General features: G+C 51.5%; 8 protein-coding genes across 8 annotated transcripts; 4 read left to right on the plus strand and 4 right to left on the minus strand.

Annotated features, from left to right (window-relative positions):
• Positions 1-179: 179 nt before the first annotated feature.
• Positions 180-2,109, minus strand: V8C40DRAFT_260521 (dihydrodipicolinate synthase family protein; the record flags this gene model as incomplete). The annotated part of the gene is made up of 2 exons (XM_083219150.1): positions 180-1,162; positions 2,103-2,109. 2 exons carry the CDS (start codon positions 2,107-2,109, stop codon positions 180-182), a joined length of 990 nt encoding a protein of 329 aa, XP_083079195.1.
• A 645-nt stretch (positions 2,110-2,754) lies between these two features.
• V8C40DRAFT_10898 (DUF3716 domain-containing protein) lies at positions 2,755-3,976 on the plus strand. The gene has a single exon (XM_083210759.1). The coding sequence runs from the start codon at positions 3,022-3,024 to the stop codon at positions 3,907-3,909; it is 888 nt and encodes a 295-aa protein (XP_083079196.1). The 5' UTR covers positions 2,755-3,021; the 3' UTR covers positions 3,910-3,976.
• Positions 3,977-4,532: 556 nt separating this feature from the next.
• V8C40DRAFT_230192 (uncharacterized protein) lies at positions 4,533-5,345 on the plus strand. The gene has a single exon (XM_083212650.1). The coding sequence runs from the start codon at positions 4,553-4,555 to the stop codon at positions 5,132-5,134; it is 582 nt and encodes a 193-aa protein (XP_083079197.1). The 5' UTR covers positions 4,533-4,552; the 3' UTR covers positions 5,135-5,345.
• Positions 5,346-6,986: 1,641 nt separating this feature from the next.
• On the plus strand, positions 6,987-7,804 carry V8C40DRAFT_260523 (uncharacterized protein; the record flags this gene model as incomplete). The annotated part of the gene is made up of 2 exons (XM_083219151.1): positions 6,987-7,430; positions 7,499-7,804. The coding sequence occupies 2 exons, from the start codon at positions 6,987-6,989 to the stop codon at positions 7,802-7,804; spliced, it is 750 nt and encodes a 249-aa protein (XP_083079198.1).
• Positions 7,805-9,088: 1,284 nt separating this feature from the next.
• Positions 9,089-11,243, plus strand: V8C40DRAFT_230196 (DUF4448 domain-containing protein). The gene is made up of 2 exons (XM_083212651.1): positions 9,089-10,007; positions 10,092-11,243. Exons 1-2 carry the CDS (start codon positions 9,572-9,574, stop codon positions 10,814-10,816), a joined length of 1,161 nt encoding a protein of 386 aa, XP_083079199.1. The 5' UTR covers positions 9,089-9,571; the 3' UTR covers positions 10,817-11,243.
• A 960-nt stretch (positions 11,244-12,203) lies between these two features.
• On the minus strand, positions 12,204-14,220 carry V8C40DRAFT_10954 (JmjC domain, hydroxylase-domain-containing protein). Its single transcript, XM_083210767.1, has one exon. It carries the CDS (start codon positions 13,992-13,994, stop codon positions 12,267-12,269), a length of 1,728 nt encoding a protein of 575 aa, XP_083079200.1. The 5' UTR covers positions 13,995-14,220; the 3' UTR covers positions 12,204-12,266.
• Positions 13,997-14,918, minus strand: V8C40DRAFT_230199 (uncharacterized protein). Its single transcript, XM_083212652.1, has one exon. It carries the CDS (start codon positions 14,808-14,810, stop codon positions 14,448-14,450), a length of 363 nt encoding a protein of 120 aa, XP_083079201.1. The 5' UTR covers positions 14,811-14,918; the 3' UTR covers positions 13,997-14,447.
• A 2,076-nt stretch (positions 14,919-16,994) lies between these two features.
• Positions 16,995-20,250, minus strand: V8C40DRAFT_10966 (uncharacterized protein). The gene is made up of 3 exons (XM_083210770.1): positions 18,952-20,250; positions 17,598-18,881; positions 16,995-17,514 (listed from the first exon to the last, which is right to left on the minus strand). The coding sequence occupies exons 1-3, from the start codon at positions 19,930-19,932 to the stop codon at positions 17,134-17,136; spliced, it is 2,646 nt and encodes an 881-aa protein (XP_083079202.1). The 5' UTR covers positions 19,933-20,250; the 3' UTR covers positions 16,995-17,133.
• Positions 20,251-21,827: the final 1,577 nt, after the last annotated feature.

Here is a 21,827-nt window from a genome sequence, read left to right on the forward strand (position 1 = left end):
ACGGCAAACATGGATCTGAATTCCGTCCCCGCTAAAGAGCCTCCACAACCACGCTCGCCTCGCCTGTTTGGTCTCTTGTCAGAGTCAGACTCAAGATTTCCCCCCACGCCCCACCGGCCGGTCAACTTCTTTTCGTTCTCCATTTCTTATTATTATCCGTCTGCCTGTTGTGGTGGAGGCTAAGCTAGTGCCTCTAGCTTCCTCTCCGTCTCAACCAGCTCAGAAAAGCCCAGCAGCTGTGCTTCCAAGGCCTTGCCCTCGAGATAGGCACAAGGCTTTCGTGGCTCGCCGCCATAGCTGTAATATCTCTTCAGTGCGGCCTTGACAGAGACAAATCCGCCCTTGATGGCGGTCCAGTCTCCAGCAGCGACAACCCCTTGCAGCAGCGTCGCCTCCTCTGTCTTGCCTTCAGTCCACAATCGCATAACCTCAGCGCAGGCCTTGGGCGCCACATTGGCCAATCCCGCAATCACACCGTGCCCGCCCACGGACAGGGTCTGAATGGCAAAGTCGGCGCTACCGCCAAAGGTCCTGAAAGTCGTCCCACGTGTGCCGGCAACAACACGAGCCAGCTTGCCCGTGTTGCCGCAGGTCAGCTTAACGCCGACAATATTGGGATGCTGAGCCAAGGCCAAGATGGTATCCGAGCTGAGATCTAGCCCACTGCAAGCGCCTGGGAAGTTGTATATCAGAAGGGGGATTGGGCTAGCATCGGCCACTTCTCTGAAGTGACCCATTATGAGTTCTGTTGACAGCAAGCTTCCGTAATACGCTGGTGGCAGGACGAGAGCGTGTGTTCCACCAGACGCGGCAGCCTCACGGCATAGCTGTATTGTCTCTCGTGTAGATTGACTGCCGCATCCGACAATCAGGGGCATATCACTTCTGCCAGCAGCATCGATGGTTGAACGAGTAATGCGGTTGACAAGTTGTCGTTCGGCGTGATCAAGATGGACAGCCTCACCGTTGGAGCCATGCGTCACGATGCCCGTGACACCGGCCTCAACCAGGCGCTTGGCGTGTGCTGCTGTCGTCTCTTCGTCGATGGTATCTTCAGGAGTAAAGAATGCGACGGTAGGCACGTATAGGCCTGGCTGCAAGATTGTGGTAGAGCTATGGCTTGAGCCATTGTGGTTGGAGAAGCCGTTAGGCTCTGTAGACGCTGTCATTGCGGCAAATGTGGAATGTGAACGCAGGTCAGATGGATGTTAGTGAACAAGAAGAGCGTTCCCTCCTGCAGCGCTATCGCCAGAATATGAAGAGAGCTAGACAGAGACTGAACAGCAAGGCGTCTATATCGTCAAAAATTCAAAACGTTACATGGGGGCTTTATCATCAAACATGGCGGCACGCAACGGGGGCAGTGCCTGATATATACCACCACACCGCGAGCGATCCGACCTGGATCAACACTACTACACCAATGGCTGGCATCCCCAGATATCGGTATCGGAGCACCAGTAACGTGGACTTGAAGAGTGGCCGCGCTTCTGGCCGGATTCGTCCCCCCACGGCAGACCCTGGAGATACTGTAGCGAGGCATGATCCGCTTCCCCCCACGGAAGAGAGAATGGCTCAACGGCTGGCGTTGCATAAAAGCCGGCATAAAAAACGGCCATTCTCACCTCATAGCGGTACGTACCTGTACTCTCTCCATACTCCATACATACATGGGGCAGCATGGAGAAGGAAAAAAAATCAAAAGAAAAAAAAAGCTTCGCTTGCTACCCCACACAGCCAACTCGTCCCACGGGACCACTCCGTCAGCCATTGTCTGTGCCAGTTAACGCAGTCCAGCAGGTGTGTTGCTCCACGGAGCTTTCCTGTAGCTAGTAGGCGTGGATCCCATGCGATCGGTCGGATCCCCCTACGACATTAGACCGGGGGTACGGGAGGGGACGGAAGCTTGGGGGAGGTGGGCTGAGCTGGGAGGGTGATCGCCCAAGGAGAAAATAGATGAAAGAGGAGGACCGAATGCGGGGGAGGCAGCCTGAGCTGTATCCGAATCGGCAGCCCCCTTCCCCTTCGTATTTGTTTGGGTGTGCGTCCAACCTGTACATGACATGTAGTCGAGTGCTGCTAGTTGCTCGAGTCGGCCTTACATTGCATCTGCTGAAGCGTTACCTGTACCACAGGCCAATTCCATGAAGCGGCGGATGTGACATTCCGCCAAGGGCAAGCATACATATGCACAAGGGCGCCCGTTAAATGCTCGCGCTGCTCCTTCGAAGTCGAGGGAGGCTCCACAAGCTCGAAAACCCGGAGACGGCTGGACGCCTGGCAAAGTACGGGGTAATGGAGCGTTTTTTTCCCTCTCCCTCGCCCTCTCCAGCCCTCTCCCTCTCCCTCTTCATACTGTACTGTTACCTGTACCCATACTGTAGTCCTTTGGTGCCCCTCCCTCCCATCCAAGTCCCCAAAAGGGCTGGCAAGACGCCCAAAGCCGGCCCCCAAAACAGGCTGCCGGCTCCCATTCTCGCGATGTAGCTGCGAGAAATCGGCGGGACCAGGACCTTGCTCGGATGGAGCCGTGCCTGGGGAGCTGTTTTCGTTACTCTAGACTTACCTAATCTTTCTGCCCTGGCCAGCGGTAGTCGTCCGGCAAGGGGGGCGCATCGCCGAGCTGTCGGAGTCTGCTCACAGCTTGTTGGTCTCCCGGGCCCCAAAGTCAAGTTGGATCCAGCTTAATATCATACCCCCTCCCCCACGCGCATCCAGCAGCTGCGGGAGTGCAGGGCCACAGCTAGCCAACGTGTACCAAGGCCAATAGAGCGGCAAAATGGTACATATACCTCGCTGCCGTGCTCCGTCCTCTTTTTCTTGAATAGGTTAAAAACACGACCATGCCCCAGTCCCCGAGGTCGCCTCTTCTGTTCCCTTTTTGCGTCAGCATCTTGTGGTGTCTTGTCGTCTCTCGGGTCTGGGGCTGTCGTCCTGCCACATGTGTGACGGAGCAACATGCGCCGTGAGCCCTGCTGAGCCGTTGTTTCTCGCAAGTCTCTCTACCGAGCCGTGGTGAAAATGGACATCACCGATCCATCTACAGGTGATGCGGTGCCAACGACAATGGCAATGGCGGCTCCAGGTGGTCAAGCCCGCAGCTCTGCGTTGAAGCTTCCTCCCCTTGTCCTCGACAACCAAATGCCCAATCCTTCAGCTGTCATTGCCGGCCGCTCAATGCATCAGATCCAACTAGAGATGGAGTACGATGCGGAAGAGAGCGACAATGATGCTGATCATGGTCCCTCAATACAAGGCTGGCCTGGAGGACTGGAGCGGCACGCAAGCGACCACCCGGACGACCCAGGCGATTTGGCCATGAGGGAAATGCACGCCCTATGCGTCTTTGACGACGTGTCTGTGCCACCTTCTGCGCGGCCGTGGTCGTATCTCATCGAAGCGTTGAGCCCACTTCCCACCGTCCGCAGATGGGGGAGATGGCGATGGCGGGAAGAGCCTGCATTCGCGGAAGTTCGAGTGGCAGAAGCAATCATGATGTACGAGAGGGGCATAGAGCAAAACACCAGCAACCGACGCTGCAGCCGTTGCCGTGCCGGGCAAGGCATCTCTCCCCAGTGCGTTGTATCACCAGAAGGAATCGTCCAAGCGCCGGGGGCGACGGGACCGTGTAGCAACTGTCTTTATGATGGCGTCGAGCACGCTTGTAATGCATCTGGGAGGAGGACTCCCGTGTCAGGGAGCCGGGATCGAGGAGGCGAGAGCATGAGAGACCCGGACAAGGTCGTGGACCACATGGCCGTACTCGAGATGATTGCCCAGCTCAAGAGGCCATCTGGTACGCGCAGGGATCATAGTCTTTTGGAACGAGCACGGCGGATCGAAGCTGCGGCTTTGCAGATTGCCCAAGCGGCAAGGGATTGGCGGGAGAAGATGGGAGTTCAAAGTTGAGAGGCTTGGACGGCGGATAATGAAGAAGGGTAATGGTAATTCTCGCCTAATAATGGACCATGTCGGCCAACATCAGCTTCTGGTTGGCGTTGTATAGGGATAAGGAAGGGAAGGGAAGGGCATAGGGAAGGCATCAGCATAGGTAGATATATGGTAATGAGTAAACGACGAACGATAGAATCACCAGTCTGATGAGGGGGAAGAAGAGCCCCGATGCGTTATTCATCTCGTCCATGTCAATTCCCCCTCTTTGAAGCTCAGCCGCCGGTTGGTTCGTTATTATGCAGCCGCGGAAGGCCCTTGTTAGCACGAAAGATTCATGCTGCATATCGGCTCAATTGGCCACTGCATCGGAAAGGATTTGGAGGATGTGGCTATTGGGATAGAAGAGGGGAAGCAGGACAAGCATTGGGTTCAAGAGTGATGAAGAGGAGGGAAAAAAAGAATAGAGGAGAGGTTGGTACTTCTCATGGTCGTGGGCAGGTGCGTGCCTCATGGTAGCCTGCCTGGTTGCTAGGGCTTCGTCTGGATATACCTTGCGTATAAATCATTCGCCTCTTCCGTGCCCTGTGTTTTGCCACAAGCAGGGGAGGAGAAAAATTGAAGGCACACAATAATTCTGTGTGCCTTTTTGGGGGAACAGATGGTGAAAAAGAGAAGAAAAAGAAAAAAGAAGAAAGAGAAGAAGAAAGTTGGGAAGCGAGAAGAAGTACCCAGGGAGAGCTCCCAGCCTCGACTTACAGCGTCAAAGTGCGGCTGCAGGCCCTTGTCCCATATCAAAACTTCCCGGTTTCCCTCAATCCTCCCATCTACCAGGGTCTCGTCGTGGTTGTGGCGCCCCTACATGTATGTTCATGTATGTTTTCCTTTTTGGATATCTTGTGATCAACCCAACCACACACACGCGCATCCTAATGTAGGCATTGGCTGGCCCTACCATGCGAGCCACAGCCTGATGGCAATTTACCTGCTACAGCCGCCATTTGGCCTCGTTTTGCCGCTAGAAACCGCCTGGGCAAAAGAGCTGGCTAGGAGGACCAGATACAGATGTTTCGGATCGAGTTTGGACACCGGCTGTCTCCGTCAGATTTACGAGAAGCTGGCTGACGCTGAGCGACCGCAGCCAGACACCGATGCCCTTGCCAGTGTGATTTTACAGGGATCAACGGACGATCAGCCAGCTACGGGATACACCCGGGCCTTAGCAGAGGATGTCTCTGCATGAACAATGCGGGGATGAGGCTTCAGTCGGCATTACCAGGCTCGATCTGCGCCGTTCCGCAACGGCTTGCGGGTATACGAGTTGCCTTTGGCGTAATGCTCTCGGCCAGAACCGACGTGGGATTTACCCTTGCTCCACACGTCTCCGTAGACCTGGTCCTGGTATCAGCAGATATGGGATTTGGAGGACATACCTATACTGGAAGTTAAAAGGCATGCAAGGACGAGGCTGTGGCCCAGCATCCTGCATGGACGGCTAGGGTAAATATGTCGTTTTCGGCACACAATCAGAATCGTAAGGATTCAACGCCCGCAAAATTCCTTATCGCCGGAGTCTGACTGTGCTGTGCCGTCGTCATCAATTAAAGAGGGAAAAAATCTCCGAAGGGCAGCCAGCCTCTCTGCAATTAGTCAGAGTCGTGGCAACCAAGGATTTATTTCGGGGCATCAGGAATTTGTTGGTTCTGAAGTTGTAAGAATTCTCACACTTATGGTCTTCTTGTTTTCTCCTAGACTTGGGATTATAGACACGAGAGAAAGTCGAAGCGATATGCTGTTTGATTGCTCATAAGACGCGGCAAATTCTTTTTATTTATTAGCTCATTGAGAATAGAATGAATTGGTTCTGCCTGTGGAATAATAGGTGTCAACTTTCCCAGATATTTCGGAACTGCTGATGAATCACCTGCCCGAAGACCATCTCCAACAAGTGTTGCTAGCGAGTCTCTCCTTCTAGAAGCCGTTATAATCCTCTCATTAATTACAATTGATGAAAAGAGCGTGTACGAGATACTCTTTGGCAAATTGCATCTTCATTGTAGATTGAGCCAGTACTACTTGAAACTTTGATGATACGAGAGAGGTCATATTCTAGCTTCTGTTGGGTGAGAAGCGCATAAAGTATTCGCCCACGAGAAGTAGAGCCAAGGCTCTCAAAAGTAAAGACAAAGACAAAATGAACCAAATATGTATATATTTTTGGACATTTGCAAATCGGCATTGTTAATACAACAAAGAAGGCGCTAGGTTGGCCTAATTAAGTGACGCTGCCCAACACAATCTCTTTGAGGAATTGTTATCCATTGATGGGAGCACACAAAGTTGAACTCTTGTATCTTTGTCATGCGCTGCTTTAAGATACCGTGTGACTATTTGAACTCAAGAGCCAGCTCTTTATAAACCTAGTAGGTTGGACTGAACAAGAGGGCCGGAACTGGGAATAGACAATTGAAGAGCACCTGATATATCCTGACCCCAGGATTTGGCTATTTTTGTCGGGGGAATAGAAACAAAGAACAATTACTTGCCGCTCTTCCTATTCCATGATGGATCGATGTTAAAATATTGTTGATTCACTGCAGTTGGCCACCATGTGGGTGCAAACACGCAAATTCATCCCAACTATGGCTGGCTACTACACGAACATCTACCACTGACAATCTCTTTTGCCAAGCAACCAAAAGTGAAGAGGAAGTGAGCTGCGTTGCAGTTGACGGGTACTTTCTGTCAAATTTCACACTAACATGTCTTCTGCCAAGTATTCTGGAGCTTCTCCTCCAGCACATGGCTGCCCCTTGGCCGATCATTTCTAGGGGTAATCAAGCAACTGTGGTACGCAGCAGGTCGACAACTGCAGGCGGTTTGGCAGTTGATTTCTGCCACGAAGTTCGTTGTATCTTTCTGAAGGGTGAACTTGAAGTCACCAGAGGAGTGCACCTCCCAGAAGTTCCTCCTCCTCCTCTCCCTATTTTCCTCTACCCATACTTTGCAGCCCACACCACATACCAGAAAAAGAGAAGCAAGAAGCCGCCACAACAAAACATTCGTCATTGACTACACTGTCAACCGAAATCAAGATGTGTGCAGAGTACATTGTCAAGTGCAGATACTGCGGCTACTGGAAGCACTACAGCTGGGATCGCTGCGGCGAGAACAGAATGCTCCTCAGGCAGGGCTGCGCTCTTGGCCTCCCATCTCAGCACCCTTCTGAATGCGACATGTTCCCAGAAGACAAGCGTCAGAGAATCAAGCGCCAGATGACACCTTACGAATGCCCCGTTCAGGAGTGTAAAAGCACCGAGATTGCAGCCAAGCTATTCGAAGAACGCGCCAAGGTTGCCGCCGCGAGAGCAGCCGCTCTGGCCAAGGCTCGTGCAGAATGGGAGGCAAAGGACAAGGCTAGAAAGGCAGAGTTTGCGGCAAGGTATTTCAAGAAGCTGCCCGTGGTGAGGTTCAGCGAGAGACGCGAGTCGTTTCTAGAGGCGTCTGCAGCGTCTGCGTCGCAAGCTATCCAGAACCCAGTAAGTGTCCCATGGTTTTCCTTCGAGTGAAAGATCTGCGAGGTTGAGTCTAATGCGGATCCTAAAAGCAGATTGCTGGATTCTCAGGTGGCGAGCCCTATCAATGGCAAGATGAGCAGGCTCAGACACTCACGGACCCGATGGGAAAGGGCAAGGAGATCGCAACGTCCATGCATAGCCAAGTATTCGAAGACAGCGACGATGACGACATCTTCTCGTCCGCCTCAGAGGAGGTGGAACTGGAAGACGAAATGACCGCCTTTTCAAAGTATTTCGGAGCAATTGACATCCAGGGCAGCGGCGCAAACAAGCGCAAGGGACGGGCCGTTGAGTTTTGTGATGATGGAATGCCCATCCGTACTATAACGCCATAGATGTCCAGCATCTTATCCCAGCGTGAGGCAGGGATTCAAGATTTGAAGACCTTTGAGAGACTTAGATAGCCAGTGACCATGGGTCTGGCTATGGCAAGCAGTGTCAGTTGAGAAGTTGTCCGCCGAGTGCGCAAATTACCAAGACAAACCAAGGTGAGTTGTCCATCTTTCCGCTAAAAAGATCTCACGATGTATACTAACAGCTTCTAGATTGATGATTTAACCTGATCGATTCTCTTTTACAGTTCAATTAAGTTCAAGGAGATGATTATCACACTTAGGACTGTCGATTCGAAACGCGAACTATTTTTGGAAGAACTCGCGCCAAGGCCTCGGCAAAGGCTATTTACATGCGTGCTTATATGATTCAAGGGTCGATGAGGACAAAGATCATTTCAGGAAGTCGGGATATACTAAGGAACGGAATTATGAAGGATGATGCTCACTCGATGATGCATTTAAACTAGAAGATACGTGCGGATAGTCTGAAGCTCGACATTGCTAGCTACTAATAATGATAGGCGATTTCCCCATAGTCGGCTCCGTAGAACTGAGAAACATGACCCGTACCAAGATGATATTTCTGGAGGTTTCAAGCTTTGGCAAAGACTGCAAAAGCCAGGGATAACAGGTGCCAGGATTCCTTTTATGGGCCCTCTGCGGATCTCGCAAGATGCCCAACGCATAAATCAGCCAACACGGACATCGTCACCCACACCAGTTCTATTACATACTTAGGAGTCTAGGTCTATAACTGTGAGTGTGATGGACTGGATGAAATAAATGTGCTGTTTTATTCGAGGATACATCATTAGTTAATTGATGTATCGCCTGTTGATGCGCATCATATTTTGTCACCTAACGCTTGGCGAACCACATGATGGGTGGGCATCAATGATTTGCAGCAAAAAGAACTGAATCATTTTTCCTCGCTACGAAGCATCGCTTCGCTAAGACCCCCTAGCTAATGCACGTGCTCGTGCGCCAAGTACGGCAAAAACCGAACTTTTGTTGCTCTACGCTGCTATTACATGGATTAAACCTGATATAAGGGGAGGCGGGGAGATAGAAAGTAAAGACTCTGTGTGTATATCGTTCACCGCATGTTGTCAAAACAAGGCAAGAGAAGCTAAAAGGAAAAGAACAAAACTTGGGAAAAGGAAACCAATACGAAGCTTTGCCCCCTTTTTTGTTTTTCGTCTTGCTCACGCTTTGCTCCACTCCAACTTGACAAGTCAAACGCTAAGCTTAAGATGCAGCGGCATTTTGTTTTGTCCTTCTTCACCTCGCTCGCCCATCAAATTAGAGCGTCGAGAAAAAGCCTCGCTGTTCCCGTTTGGGCAATACGCTTTGAATTAACCTTGTGAGCTTGGCGGGTTTAGTCGCCGTGCTAAAAGTTCCTTTTTGCTTGTGTGGACAGGAACGAGTATCTTGCGGATCAATTGATATGCAATGCAACGAGAGAAGCTCCGTACTAAGCTGGTCTTGGCTGGATGAGTGGTGAAACTTTGCGTGCCTTGTTGTTAACTTTTTCTTCTCTCCCTCTTCTCTCCCTGTCTCTTGTCCTCTTTTCTTCTCTCTTTTTTTTGTTGCGTCTTTGCTGCAATTGAATTTGTATCACATTCGTTAGCTAGACGGCGCGAGACTAATAATCTCTCCTTGTCTCGGCCCACACCATCTCTCGACGCGTCTACAAGTTGAAGTTTTGAATTTCATACTCGTATTTTGAAAAAAGAAAAGAGAAACAAGAAGCATCAAGACACCACAATGCACGCCATCGCGATCCTCGGCGCCGCAGCCGCCCTCTGCGGTTCCGCCACCGCAATGCCCAAGGCCACCCCCGAGCCTCAATTGGAGATGCATCGTCGCGCAAACCACCTCCAGCCTCGAGCAGACCCAACCGCCCCCTGGGTCACCGTCGGCGACGAGGGCACGCCCGTCAAGACCGTCACGCCCAAGATGACCACCGTCAGCGGCACGCCCACGCTGGTCGACGTCGCGCCGCACGACATCACCGCCTCCGTCTTCACCTGGACCAGCTGGGGCGACATCTTCACCAGCACGGGTCTGCCCCCGAATCCTACCGCCACGTCCAAGAACCAGGACGGCGTCTTTTCGCGCTGCTACAACAAGGACGGCGAGGACGCTCCGTTTTGCACGCCTTACAAGAACAGCACGCTGACGACGGGCAACATCTACTACAGTGAGTTTTGAAATTGCGTGGAACAATTGGTATAGGAGACAACGAACAGATGGACTAATTGCTTTCTCCTTCACCATCTACCAGTTACCTGGGACCCTGACTATTACAACAAGACGTCAGTCCCCAAGTCAAACTCCACCTACGAAATCACCGTCCGCCTGGACTACCTCAACCGCACCAGCAACGAATGGGTCAAGCTCAAGACCTTCGACGACCAGCGCGTGCCCGCCTCCTGGGGCTTTTGGCCCCTCGAGGTCAAGACCGACATGCTCCAGGGCGAGAAGCTCAACAACATCACAATCACCCTCCTCGCCGCCCCCCGCGGCACAAACGACAAGAACAGCTCCATCGCCTTACCCGTGGCCTTTGCGCCCCCGGGCCTGCCCCAGAACCCGGAGCCCCAGGTCCCCAAGGGCAAGACCCTGTCCATCGCCCTGCCCGTCGCCTTCGGCTGCATCGTCTTCATCGTCGTCGGCCTCTTCCTGTGGAACCGCAAGGCCCGCCGTATCGAGCTTGGCAATATCATGAGCCGCTCTCGCCACGGATATAGCGGCCGCAAGACTCGTCGTAACAACATCTTCCGCTCGCACAAGGATGCTGGCAGCATTCAGCTGCACAACGCCGATGATCACCTCGGTGATGAGTACCACGATGCGCCCCTCCCTAACCGCCGTGATAGCGAGGCTCTGGGTAGTCTGGCTGGCACACCCATTCACGAGAACTTTGAGCACCAGAACACTACCGGATCTAGGAATGCGTTCCGGGATGAGATGGCTCGACAGAACCAGGAGAGACGCGGAGGATTCTAAAAAGAGAGGAGATAATACGAACGACGTGAAGTGTGAAACTCTGTGATCCTGGCGGTCATGAGGACGTGATTGATACATGAATCTATGAAACATAACGTTGGGTTGCATGTCTTACTTATATAATTATTCTACGTGGATGGATTTCATTACGAAACTAATGCATTAACGAAGAAAGAGGACAAGAGAGCAGAAGTAGAAGGAAGAAGCAGAAGATGAAAAGGGGATGTAAAAGAAAATATATGAATACATCATCTTTAATCAAGCACTTTTGTCATGCTCATCTCCATTTCCCATGTATCCTGTCCAAGTGGAGGATAGAAAAACCGCGACCGAGAAGAGTTCGAGCACCCGCAAGTTAAATCATACGCCTACAAAAGGAATCACTACTATATCTACATTTCCCTTTTAACTTAGTACTACTAAATCTGTATATCCTTACTAACTGCTACTAAATCTATATTTTTCTAATAACTACTACTAAATCTATATTTTTCTAATAGCTGCTACTAAATCTATATTTTTCTACTAATTGCTAAGTTATATCGTAAAGTCTAGGTGCTGGTAGAATAGGCGTTCCCCTGCAAAAGCACTACTCGATGAGTTTAATGTTAATTAGGTGCACATGTTGCTGATTGTATGTACCTATTAATTTTGCGGTCACCGCAGGGATTGCTGAAATGATGGAAGAGCCCAGTGCTCGATGTCCCGCCCCAGATTCGGTGAACCCGTCCTGGAGTCTGTTGGACCAGTTGAGCGTCCCCTCGCAAGCCACCTACTTACGGCAAATGCGGGCCAGTCTGAGACTCCTGCACGACTAGGGAGTTGCTATTCCTGACAATATGAGTCTCACTTTGGACTAAAGAGGGATATCGAGTCCCATCGCCCCTTGGCGGGAACTGACTGGAACTTGGACAGCCTGCTGAACGTCCTGGCCATGCGTCGTCCGAAAGACGAGGATGAGGCCCTATTGATTACAGCACCGTGGCTCTACGCCGGACCAGTCTGGAGGTTGGACTCCTTTTTTCTGGCTTCCGCTTGCCCGTCCTAGTATATCATCCTAGTTCAAGATATGCTGCTCAAAAAAGAAAAATTGGTATTTAAAAACAAAAAAGAGAGAACCGTGATTCTCCCACTAAATTCAACGCCAACCATCCCATCCCATATCTATGTCCATTCAGAGAAACTCCATAACCCAACCCAACGCTGTATTTCCCAAATGCCATGACCCGAATTACTCCTTAAATCAACCCACTGCTCGCTTCCAATTTCTCCTTTTTCCACCCAGGAGATGCCCCTTTGCTTTTTTCATTGTCATGTCATGTTAAATATGTGTTTAAAGACCCCCAAAATGTTCAAATGGGGAAAGAAAATAGAGCCCCGCATCCCTCCAGAAGAGGCCGTCATCGATAACGACCTTAAATCTTCTGCGGGTATAGCAAATGATAAACTTTTACTCGAGTCTGGGGAATTTGGCAATTATCTCGTCCGAAATAGCATTCTCCATTGGTCGTTTGAGTGTGGAGCTTGTCGGCAAATCCAGTACCACAGACTCTTTCAACTGTACGTCTCCCACAGGCTGCTGAGGTAGTTGCTTTTGGTCGCCACTGACTACATTATAGCCAGCACACAGATCCAGTCTATCCTCTCCCTCTCGCAGAGGTCGCATATAGTCGGCGGGTATCGCCGTTAACAGTTGGCAACTCAACTCGCATGGTTGATAAGTGTCCGCTGTCCAGTCCGGATCTGCATAGTTCTTGGCCTCGGCCAAGGTATATCCCGTGCTGAACCCCTCGTGATACGCATCCGGCAAAATGACAATCGTCTCTCCTGGCCGTTGGTCCACGATTCGATATGGTATGCCCATTTTCTTAAGCTTCTCAGGGAAGAAGAACTCGGCTCTGTGACGCATAAACTGCGAGCACTTCCCTTTTCTATTCAATGCCTCCTCAGCAATATCAACAGCAGTAGAAGGAACCACAATCCATATTTTGCGACCCTTGTATAAATGATTCAGAGATGACAAGCGAAAATCTTCGGCGTGGAGCTGGAACGTTGCGCCAAAGTGCTGAGCGGATTCGTACACGTAGGGTGTGTGTATTCCCGGAATAATAGCCTTTGTCTTGTCCAATTTATCGCCTGCCAAAGGATGGATGGGGCTTCGTTCTGGTACTCCAGCTTCCAGTCTCTGCTTGGCAGTCCACGCGGGGACATCGACTCGGTATCGCACATTCCGCATCTGCCTGTCCTTGCTCTTATTAAAGAGCGTCTTGAGCTTTTTGAATTTCTCCTCCACACTACCCGACAGCTCGCCGTCTGGCTCCGAAGACGAAAAGGACCCATCGCTCGGTACAGTGCTAACCTGCCAAAACGTCCTGTGGTTGATCTGCCTTATTCGGTAGGCATTGGCGGGGGCGAACTGGGATGTTTTCTCTGGGAGTGGCTCTTGGAGCTCTTCTGGGAGAACGATTTTGAAGCATCCGTCAAGCTCGGCGTGTAGGCTTCGGGCGAAAGAGAGAAGAGCAGGGAAATCAGCCCACTGCTCGGGTGTCGGTCGGATATGCAGCACCTGATGGCCAACGGGGCCGTCATATGAGTATGCGATTCCATGCGTGTCTGGCTCGCTCAGAGGCGAACTAGCCCGACTACTTCTTGTAGTTGGAGAGCTGTAGCGGTCCGATGAGCTACAAAACCTGACCAAATCAATTTCGTCTTCAGGTAGAAGCTCTGGCACCGGTCCTGGAGAAGGGTATTCTTCAATCGGTTTTGGGTTCTCATCTTGCAGCTGCGAAGCTATAGCTTGCGCCGGCTCCTCCACTGCATCCAGTGTTGGGAGAGGTATTTCCTCCAGGGTTAGGGTTGCAGCCATTATTGCTTCAGGTGCGGAGTTTTTCGATGTGAGGCTGTCGATGGACGTAGGAAGCTGCTCTTGCGCAGCCTCAGTTAGTTGAGCGACAGGCTCAGTATTTGAACTGGCGCCTTGTGGTGGACACTCTTCTGCCACATCTTGAGCAGCGCGCTCGGCGCCCCTCTCAGGAGGCGCACATGACGACGGCGCAGGAGAATGCTGAGGGGCATCCATCTGCATCTGCGCAGGGCTCTCCTCCAGGCGGCCTTTGGCGCCTATAATAGACAGGTTGTTGGTCGTGTAAATGGTCTCGCAGCGAGGCTCTGCTTCCATCGCACGGCGCAAAGTACCCACAGCGTGCCCTGCAACGACTGGATGAGTGTGTGGCCAGGATTATAAGGCGGGTGCCAGGGTTCCTCGGGGACTCCGACGGAAGACGGCTACAGACACAAGAGAGAAAAAAAAGCGCCGTTCAAAGAAAAGGCCTCTGGTTCGGCCAAGAATGCAAGAGGCTGAAACGTGCTGTTGGTTGTGCTGCTCGCCCAGCTTGCCGAAAATGATCGGAATCACAGCAATGGAGAGAATAGATACTGTCGGCTCTGAAACAGTCCGCCCTCAGAGAAGGTTTCCGCCCCACGAGATGCGGCTGGCTGCGTCCAACAAACACGGCGGAGGGAATCCAATCGAAAGCAGAGGAGACGGATTGTCGCTGTAGAGTCTGCCTCGTCGATTTGAGGGAGAGAAAATGCCAAAAAGGGGGGGACAAGGAAGAACAAGACGAATAAGTCAAAGGGCGTGATGTCTCTCTCGAGGACGATGGAATAAAAGACGTTCTTTTAGTATGTGGGATTTTGTGAAAAGCAAGTCGAAAGAGTCAGCGAAAAGATCAAAAAAGCCTCCAAGCATGGAATCAAATCGTATGGAAAATTTTCGAACTTCCAACGCACGACTAAGGCAGGTACCAGCTACCAGGCTGACGTCGAGGAGCAGCGGGAAATTCGGGCCGGCCAAGGGTATCGGTACAAAGGAGAGAGGATTGGGGGAAAGAGAGTTTGAGCACAAGAAACGCCCATGGGGGAGGGAAAAAAAGAAGAACCAGGCAGAAAAAAACAGGTGGTGGTGGCAATAGCTCTTTGGGGGCGTTTTCATTTTTGCCGACGGTGTTAGAAAGGGTACCTGCGTTCACCTGTTGCGGCTGCCTCTTCTGGATGTACCTGCGTCGGCATTGCTGGGGAAGTCCGGAGGTGGAAATGACTCTCGAGAATATGGCTATGGCCATGGGAACCAACACCGCAAGCCATTCACGAGACGAAATTCATTGTCACACAAGAAAAAGCACCTGTGTATGTACGAGTACTCGGTCAGGCGTAGCGTAAATGCTGCACATCAGCAGAAGCCGAATCCGGCAACTCGCCTTTGCCAATCCGTTCACCAACGCACCCAATGGGGCCTAGCTGTGACATGTATGCTTTGTGCTGCTCACATTTGCTTGCATTTGCCTTTGATCTTTTTTGCTTGTTTAGTGGACGCGCCATCACTTTCGAGCCAATGTCTGGTTGCGTCCCGTCCACATCCCACCAGAGCGGGAACAGGGATTAGTTGCCCTTCTAGGATGAGATCCCGTTCTCGTGACGCGGGGGATCCGTCCAGGGGTCTGGGCGAGTTATACTGCTCGTACAGTAGCACTGCGGGAAAAAGACAATGGAGGTGAACCTGTGCTACGTGATCTGGAAACACTGTCCACTCCCCAGCCTATTGTTGGTTCCTAGGACTGTGTGACGTACATTAATAGGTGTACAGACGGAGAGTAGACGAGATAGAATTTCAGTCACGTTAATTGGACATTGACTGTGCTATCTTGTAGTCAGCAGCGGCACTAAAAACACCCATGAGTTAAACCATACCTACGTATATAAAGGGAGCAGCTACTATATCTCATTTCTCTAATAACTGCTACTATATTTATATTTCTCTACTATATCTATATTTCCCTACCATATCTATATTTCTCTAGGAACTGCTACTATATATATAAATATTAATAACTGCTATAATATTTATAAAATAAAGTTCGGCTGCTGGCTGAATAGGTGTTCTACGAGGTGGTTAGGTGCTGGTGCTTATATTACTGGATGTATATACGTATCTACCTATTTTGCGATCTTGCTTTTTCTGTCATCCGCTTGGCTGCTTATACCTATCACCAAGGGCGAGGTTAAGCTCGGGAGTGAGGTTGGTTGCGACTCGGACGAGGGTGGTGCTTGAAGTAATTCGCACTAAAATCAGAAATGATGTGGTTGGTGAATCTGTATTGATGCTGTGAGAGCTTTCCGGGGTAGAGCGCGTTTAACAGAACCTATTTCGCCCAAGAGTATCGCTCGACGTTGTTCCTGCATGCCCGGTGGTTCGAAGGCTTCGTGGCGGCGCTTGGCTTAACGAAACACCATCTCTTGTCGATGTTGTTGATGTACTCTGTCTGTTCATCCAGATTCATACTAAGGTTAGTAGTTACTAACCTATTTGTGATAGGCTTTCACGGCGGCAACACCGTTCTTGTATTGGACGTGTTTGGTAGCACCGCGGGCAGTGGTGTGATGGTCTCGAACGAGGACCTGCTTGACTTGATTTACAGAAGAAAAAAAAAGGAAAGGAAAGAGAAGATCGTGAATGCTGCAGGTGCGAGGATCGATATTTATGCTTCGGCAGAACGGCCAGCCGGGCGGTGTGTTGTTGCTCCGTAATTTACAACCGCAATCATATGGACTCCGACTCCTAAGTAGCAGAGCCGGTGTGGGTGACCATGTCCGTGTAGGCTGATTTATGCGTTGGGCATCTTGCGAGATCCTCAAAGGGCTTATAGAAGGAATCCTGGCACATGTTGCCCCTGGCTCCTTCATCAACGATATACTACTAGCGGAAACATGATCAAGAAGAGGTAAAAAATATTATCAGGAAACAAAATCAGCTTTCAATTCGTCGTGGTATTTACTCTTTCTCTCTGTATACAGGCCAGAAAACCTAATCCCCTCCATCGCGCAAAACAATGCTTTGTCCAGCCCCCTCCACCCGCACGGCGATGCTTTCATCTTCCATCTTATATCGCAAAAGCCAAACCAGCACATTTCTCCTGACTGCATAACTTCGTCAGGGCATTTCTTTCCCGCAACCCCGGTAAAAACCTGGCAACAAGCCATTCCATATCATGTGGAATAAAAAGGAAACAACAAACAAAGCTTTGCTGTCAAGAAACATATACACAAGGGGTATTGAGAACTCCTCCCCACCCCCAAAAAGGAAGAAAAAGAACACGGGGAGGAGTGACGCCAAGATCGAAAAAAAGGAAGCATCTAGTATAACACCATTGTGGGAACTCGCCCATGACCCTTGAAATTCCAAGGGACTCCTTCCTGCCTCTCCTCCATTAAAAAAAGCCATGTATTTTGAATTAATGATTAATGACAGCTCGTCAACCTCATGAAAAATCATCTTCCTCTTGTGACGCCGCTGCCAGCTCCTCCACAGTCTCAACAAGTTCCATGGCTTCCCGGGCAATCTCAAAAGCAATCGGTGGCAGCGTCTGGGTCCAAGATTTCCATTCTTTTTCTTCGACTTCCGCATCTGCCAATTCCTGGCCTCGACGGTTGGCTTCGACAAGGCGGTCTCGGCAGTCGCTTAGGCGAACGACTAGGTTGCCACGACCGTATTTCTGGGTTTCCGAGACAATGCTACTCACGATGCCATTGACAGAGCTAACGTGCGTAGAGATTTGGCGGATGTCACCGTCCGCGCGGGCACAGTTGACCACATTATGGATGCCGGGTATTAACAGGGCGTTTTGATCTTCAAGGTACGTCTGGGCCATCGTCAGTCATCCTGTGGGTCGTACTTTGGTTTTTCTTTGCTTTTGCAAAATTAGGCGTCGCCCTAAGCCCGTACCTTCAGACCTTCGATTTGGCCGTCGTGATGTTCCTCGCCGTGTCCATTGGGTGCCCCATTGGCATACGCATCCATGGATGTCCGAGGAGAGTTGACGGGGCTATAGGCCGAAGATTCAATGCTCGCCCTGATGTTGGCAAGGTTTTTGAAAGCAGGAGCTGGAGGCAGACCCTCGTGGGTGGTTGATCCTCGAGCAACGCTGCGCGGAGAGAAGAAGCCGCTGGAGTCGATGGGTGTGGCGTTTCCGTCCTCCTCATCCTCCAGCTCTTCGGTAGGGGTTGGTCGGATTTTGGCAGTTCGGAGAATCTCAACAATGGCAACAGTGAGATGTGACGCCGCTGCATCAACAAGAGATATCGGTGTAATACCAGAGCTTGCGGCAAAGCTCTTGGAGACGGTAATCAGGTGGTTTGCGGTGGCGGATATCCGGGCCCGGAGCTTTCCCTGTTGTTGCTGAGCTGCCTCATTTCCACGGGGCGCGGACTCGTCCAAGTCTCTCGTAATTCGTCGGACGCTGACCACGACCCCTTTCATGGCATCAATGACGTTTTCCGGATGATCATCGCGGACCTTTTGCAAGAGTTCGTCGATGGCCATTTGGTATTTGGTAACGTGGACATCCCTGACCCGTCCATTCTCATCCAGCAGAGTATTGTCGCTCGGTAGCTTGATGGAGTCTCCATCCACGCTGAACCCGGCGGAAGAACCTCGCAGGCTCCTGATCTGAGTCTTGGTTTTTGCGTAGCGCTCTCTCCAATCTCGAACCTCATTCTCGAGCTGCTCGATGGTCTTCTCAAGCGCCGCCTGTTTCTCGTATGTGGAACCGCTTTGCTGAGAAAGTTGCCGCATCTCGCGCAAAAACTCTTGGGCTTCAGCTCGCACTTCTTCCGTTACTTGTTGCTGCTGCTGGAGAGAGTGCCGCAGTTCGTCATTTTCTCGCTGCAGATCCTCGTTTACACTGGTAGAAGACATCATGCTAACGCTTTGTCGAACTTGTTCCCGAAGTTGTTTGGTCTCTTGTTCATGTTCTTCACGCATGCGCTCCAGTTCTTGCTTGAGCGAGATGCTGAGCTTTTCTGCCTCTGTCAGTTTTCCTTCGAGGTCTGAGCGGGCATCTGCCAACTCCTGTTTCTCTTCGTCCTTTGCTGCAGCCTGTGACTGGTGGTTATCGCGCAAACTGTTCATTTCTTCTTCCTTTTTCTTTATTTCTTCTTCCATGCTTGAAATCTTGGCGTTCAAATCCTTCACTTGTGTCTCATATTCTTCGATAATCTTCTTTTCCGCCTATTATAAGTTAGAAATCTGGACCATGGACCACATCATCACAAGTTGAATAATAAAAGATGACACTCACTTCTCCATTATCAGGGCCATCTGCGCCTCCGTATGCATCAGCACCATCGTCGTCTTCTTCTATCATTGTACTTTTATTGGGAACAATGGTGTTGTTCTGTGTTGGGTGTCGCGGCATTGGCCGAGCGTAGTTGCCGTTGGGAATGCTAGGCGATGGAGGCACGCCATACGGGTCAATGGGCGGTGGCCCTCGAATCGAGCTGGCATTGGACGGCCTTCGCATGCGACTCTGTGACCTGGGTGGGTATTCGCCGTTGACGGGAGTCCCTGTGCGATTCATTGGGCCGCCTCTATTGGACATGGAGCTTCCACCCCGTGGGATATCATTGCCGACGAACTGCGGAAATCTGCGCTCCAGTTCGTGGAACACATCGGCGGCAAGATCTCGGAATCGAGGAGGTCCCAGTGACGACAGCCGTTGTCGGGCCTGGTTTCGCTTGGGATGGAACGTCTTCTCTGGTAGCAGAAAGGCTGGCGGCATGTTGGGCGCATTTGGCGGAGTGCGCGCTGCGGCCTGGCGGCGCACCAATTCGTCGTAGACATCGGTACTGAGTTCAAAGAATTGGACGGGGGAAAGTCGTAGCAACTTGTCGCGAGCCTTGTTGGGCTGCTGCTTGGCGTTTGGGTCGCGTGAAGTGAGGAAAACCCTCAGGGCAACGTAATGCTCAGAGAGGACGCCCTCGTCGATGTTGGCGGCGGTTGGCGACTCGCCTCCGGCCTCGCTCCTGGCGTACATGTTCATGCCATTGCTGGATCGTCCGACAGAGGGCGGCGGGGACGGGCCCCCCGTGTTTGTAGGCCCCGGAGGAAAGCCATTCATGCTCATGGTTCCCGAGGAGCCTCCAGAGGTGGGAGGCGAGACAAGGTTTCCGCGGTTGGGAAAGGACCCGTCGTCGTTGGCCTGGTACCGTGAGAAGGACCACTCGCTTCCGCCTACAGAAACTGGGGACAGCGGCGCATTGCGATCGCTGATGGTGCTCATGGTGGGAGGGAAAGCAGGAGGAGGGAAAGGAAAGCGGCTAGCTCAGACGCCACGAGATGGGAGGCTTTGGTGGTTTGCGCCCGTGCCTGACAGTGCGTGTGTAAAGAGACGCCACTCGGAACCAGTCCAAAAGCGCCTGTCGCGGTGCTAAAATGCCGTTCCCCACAGTGTGGCACCCCTACTGAACAAGACGATGTTACTTGCTATCCAGTAGCAGGTTGGCACGAGGTTTGAACTTGTTCGTTGGCGTTGGGAGGGCTCGAAACTGGACCAGCCGCGAGAGTGTGGTGAAGGTGATCAATGCTAGTTGAGTGGTGAACTGAACTGAAAAGTAGCCGCGAGGTCGCTAGAAGGGCGTTTGGGCCAACTGGTGCACCGGCAGTTTTTGAGAGCTGCAGGGCTCTGGAAGAGAGTCCTCAGGACTTGCAGGTAGTATACCGACGAGTCCAAGTAGCACAGTACGAGTGCGTGTATAGCAATGCCGGACTTCGTAGGTAGTATCGAAACAACGCCCGACTCAGCAACTCCGTATACCTGGCAAGCTGCTTGTATCAAGGCACGAACGTGGCGTGAGGCCGCAGAAGGAAGGCAAAATTGGCGACGGCGCTTGAAACGGCAGTGCGAGCACAGGCAGGGATGCACCAGCTCGAATCGAAAGGGCTGATTGTCCACACGTCCGGGGGTGTCTCAAAAGGGGGGGGCTTTGGAGGTTTGCTGGAGAGATCTGGCGCAGGCGGAAATGAGCTGCTATGCCCTTGTTGGCAAATAAGAGTCGAGTGCAATTTCTCCCAGACAGAGCCCCGTACGAGTACAAGTTGGGAAGGGAACAGAGCACAGGAGCTTGGCACGGGGGAAGCCAAAGTGTTCAGTTGCTGCAGACTGACTAAAATAGAGAAGGGTTGGGAACGAGAAGAGAGAGAGTTGAGGGATAGAAAGAGACAGCAAAGACAATACGATACTCTAAGAGTTGAGGCGACCAGGGGGTGGGAAGAAGAAGAGAAGCGGGCAAAAGGTGAAGAGAGAAAAGCCGGTGGGAAATCAGGGCCTTGGAGAAGCTGACGCGACTGCAGAGATCGATCGGCGGGCAGCAATAAAATGGGCCAGCAGCAGGTATCAGAGGTCAGGTCCTTGCACTGCTAATGCTACCACAGGCGTACGAGTAGGTACAGCATCAATGTCCAGTGCAAGTGCTGTACAGGGTCAGGGGGACAGCTGGCTTGGTTCATTTGATGTCTTCCATGTCTTCAGTGGCTGTTGGACCGAGAGCTGACGACTTTCTGGCTGCTTCGGCTGATGCTGCCATCATGACTGGCTGTCTGCTGGGCCATGAGAATAGCCTCTCTCCACCGACCCCAACCGTCGGTGTGCAGGCCATGATTAACAAGTCGTAGCACTGTGGAGACGTCTAGTAGGAGACGCGGTATTATCACGACTACAATCCTACCTAGGTACTTACAAGATGTAACCTTGCGTTTAGTCCACGGCACTTTTCACATATCAAAGTCCATATTCATAGGCAGTCTATTGCTTTCCATGTGCACTTTTACGCAGCCTGGATTAACACCCTGCCCAATAGCAATGCAATACTCAGACGCGAGTCTTTCGCCTTGCCTCGCCTCTCGCCTCATGGCGCCAACGCCATTTTGCGTAGCGTTCGGCTAGAGCTGGGGGAGTGGACTTTGTTCCCCTGAATTGCGGTCTCGCCGGGTTCTGATTTGCGCTGCAATCGCTGGCGCCACAGCTGGATCGGGGCTTGGAGGCCACTGATTGATTTTCACTTCATGATCCAGGAACGAGGCCTCCATGATGCCTGCACTCGAGAGACGACTGCAAGTATACAGACGGGGTTGTGTATGTAAGCATAGTATTGAATTTAATCAAACTATTCCGTACAG

Source organism: Trichoderma camerunense, assembly GCF_050948025.1.
Source record: "Trichoderma camerunense strain CBS 138272 chromosome Unknown V8C40scaffold_1, whole genome shotgun sequence".
Classification (NCBI taxonomy): Eukaryota; Fungi; Ascomycota; class Sordariomycetes; order Hypocreales; family Hypocreaceae; genus Trichoderma; species Trichoderma camerunense.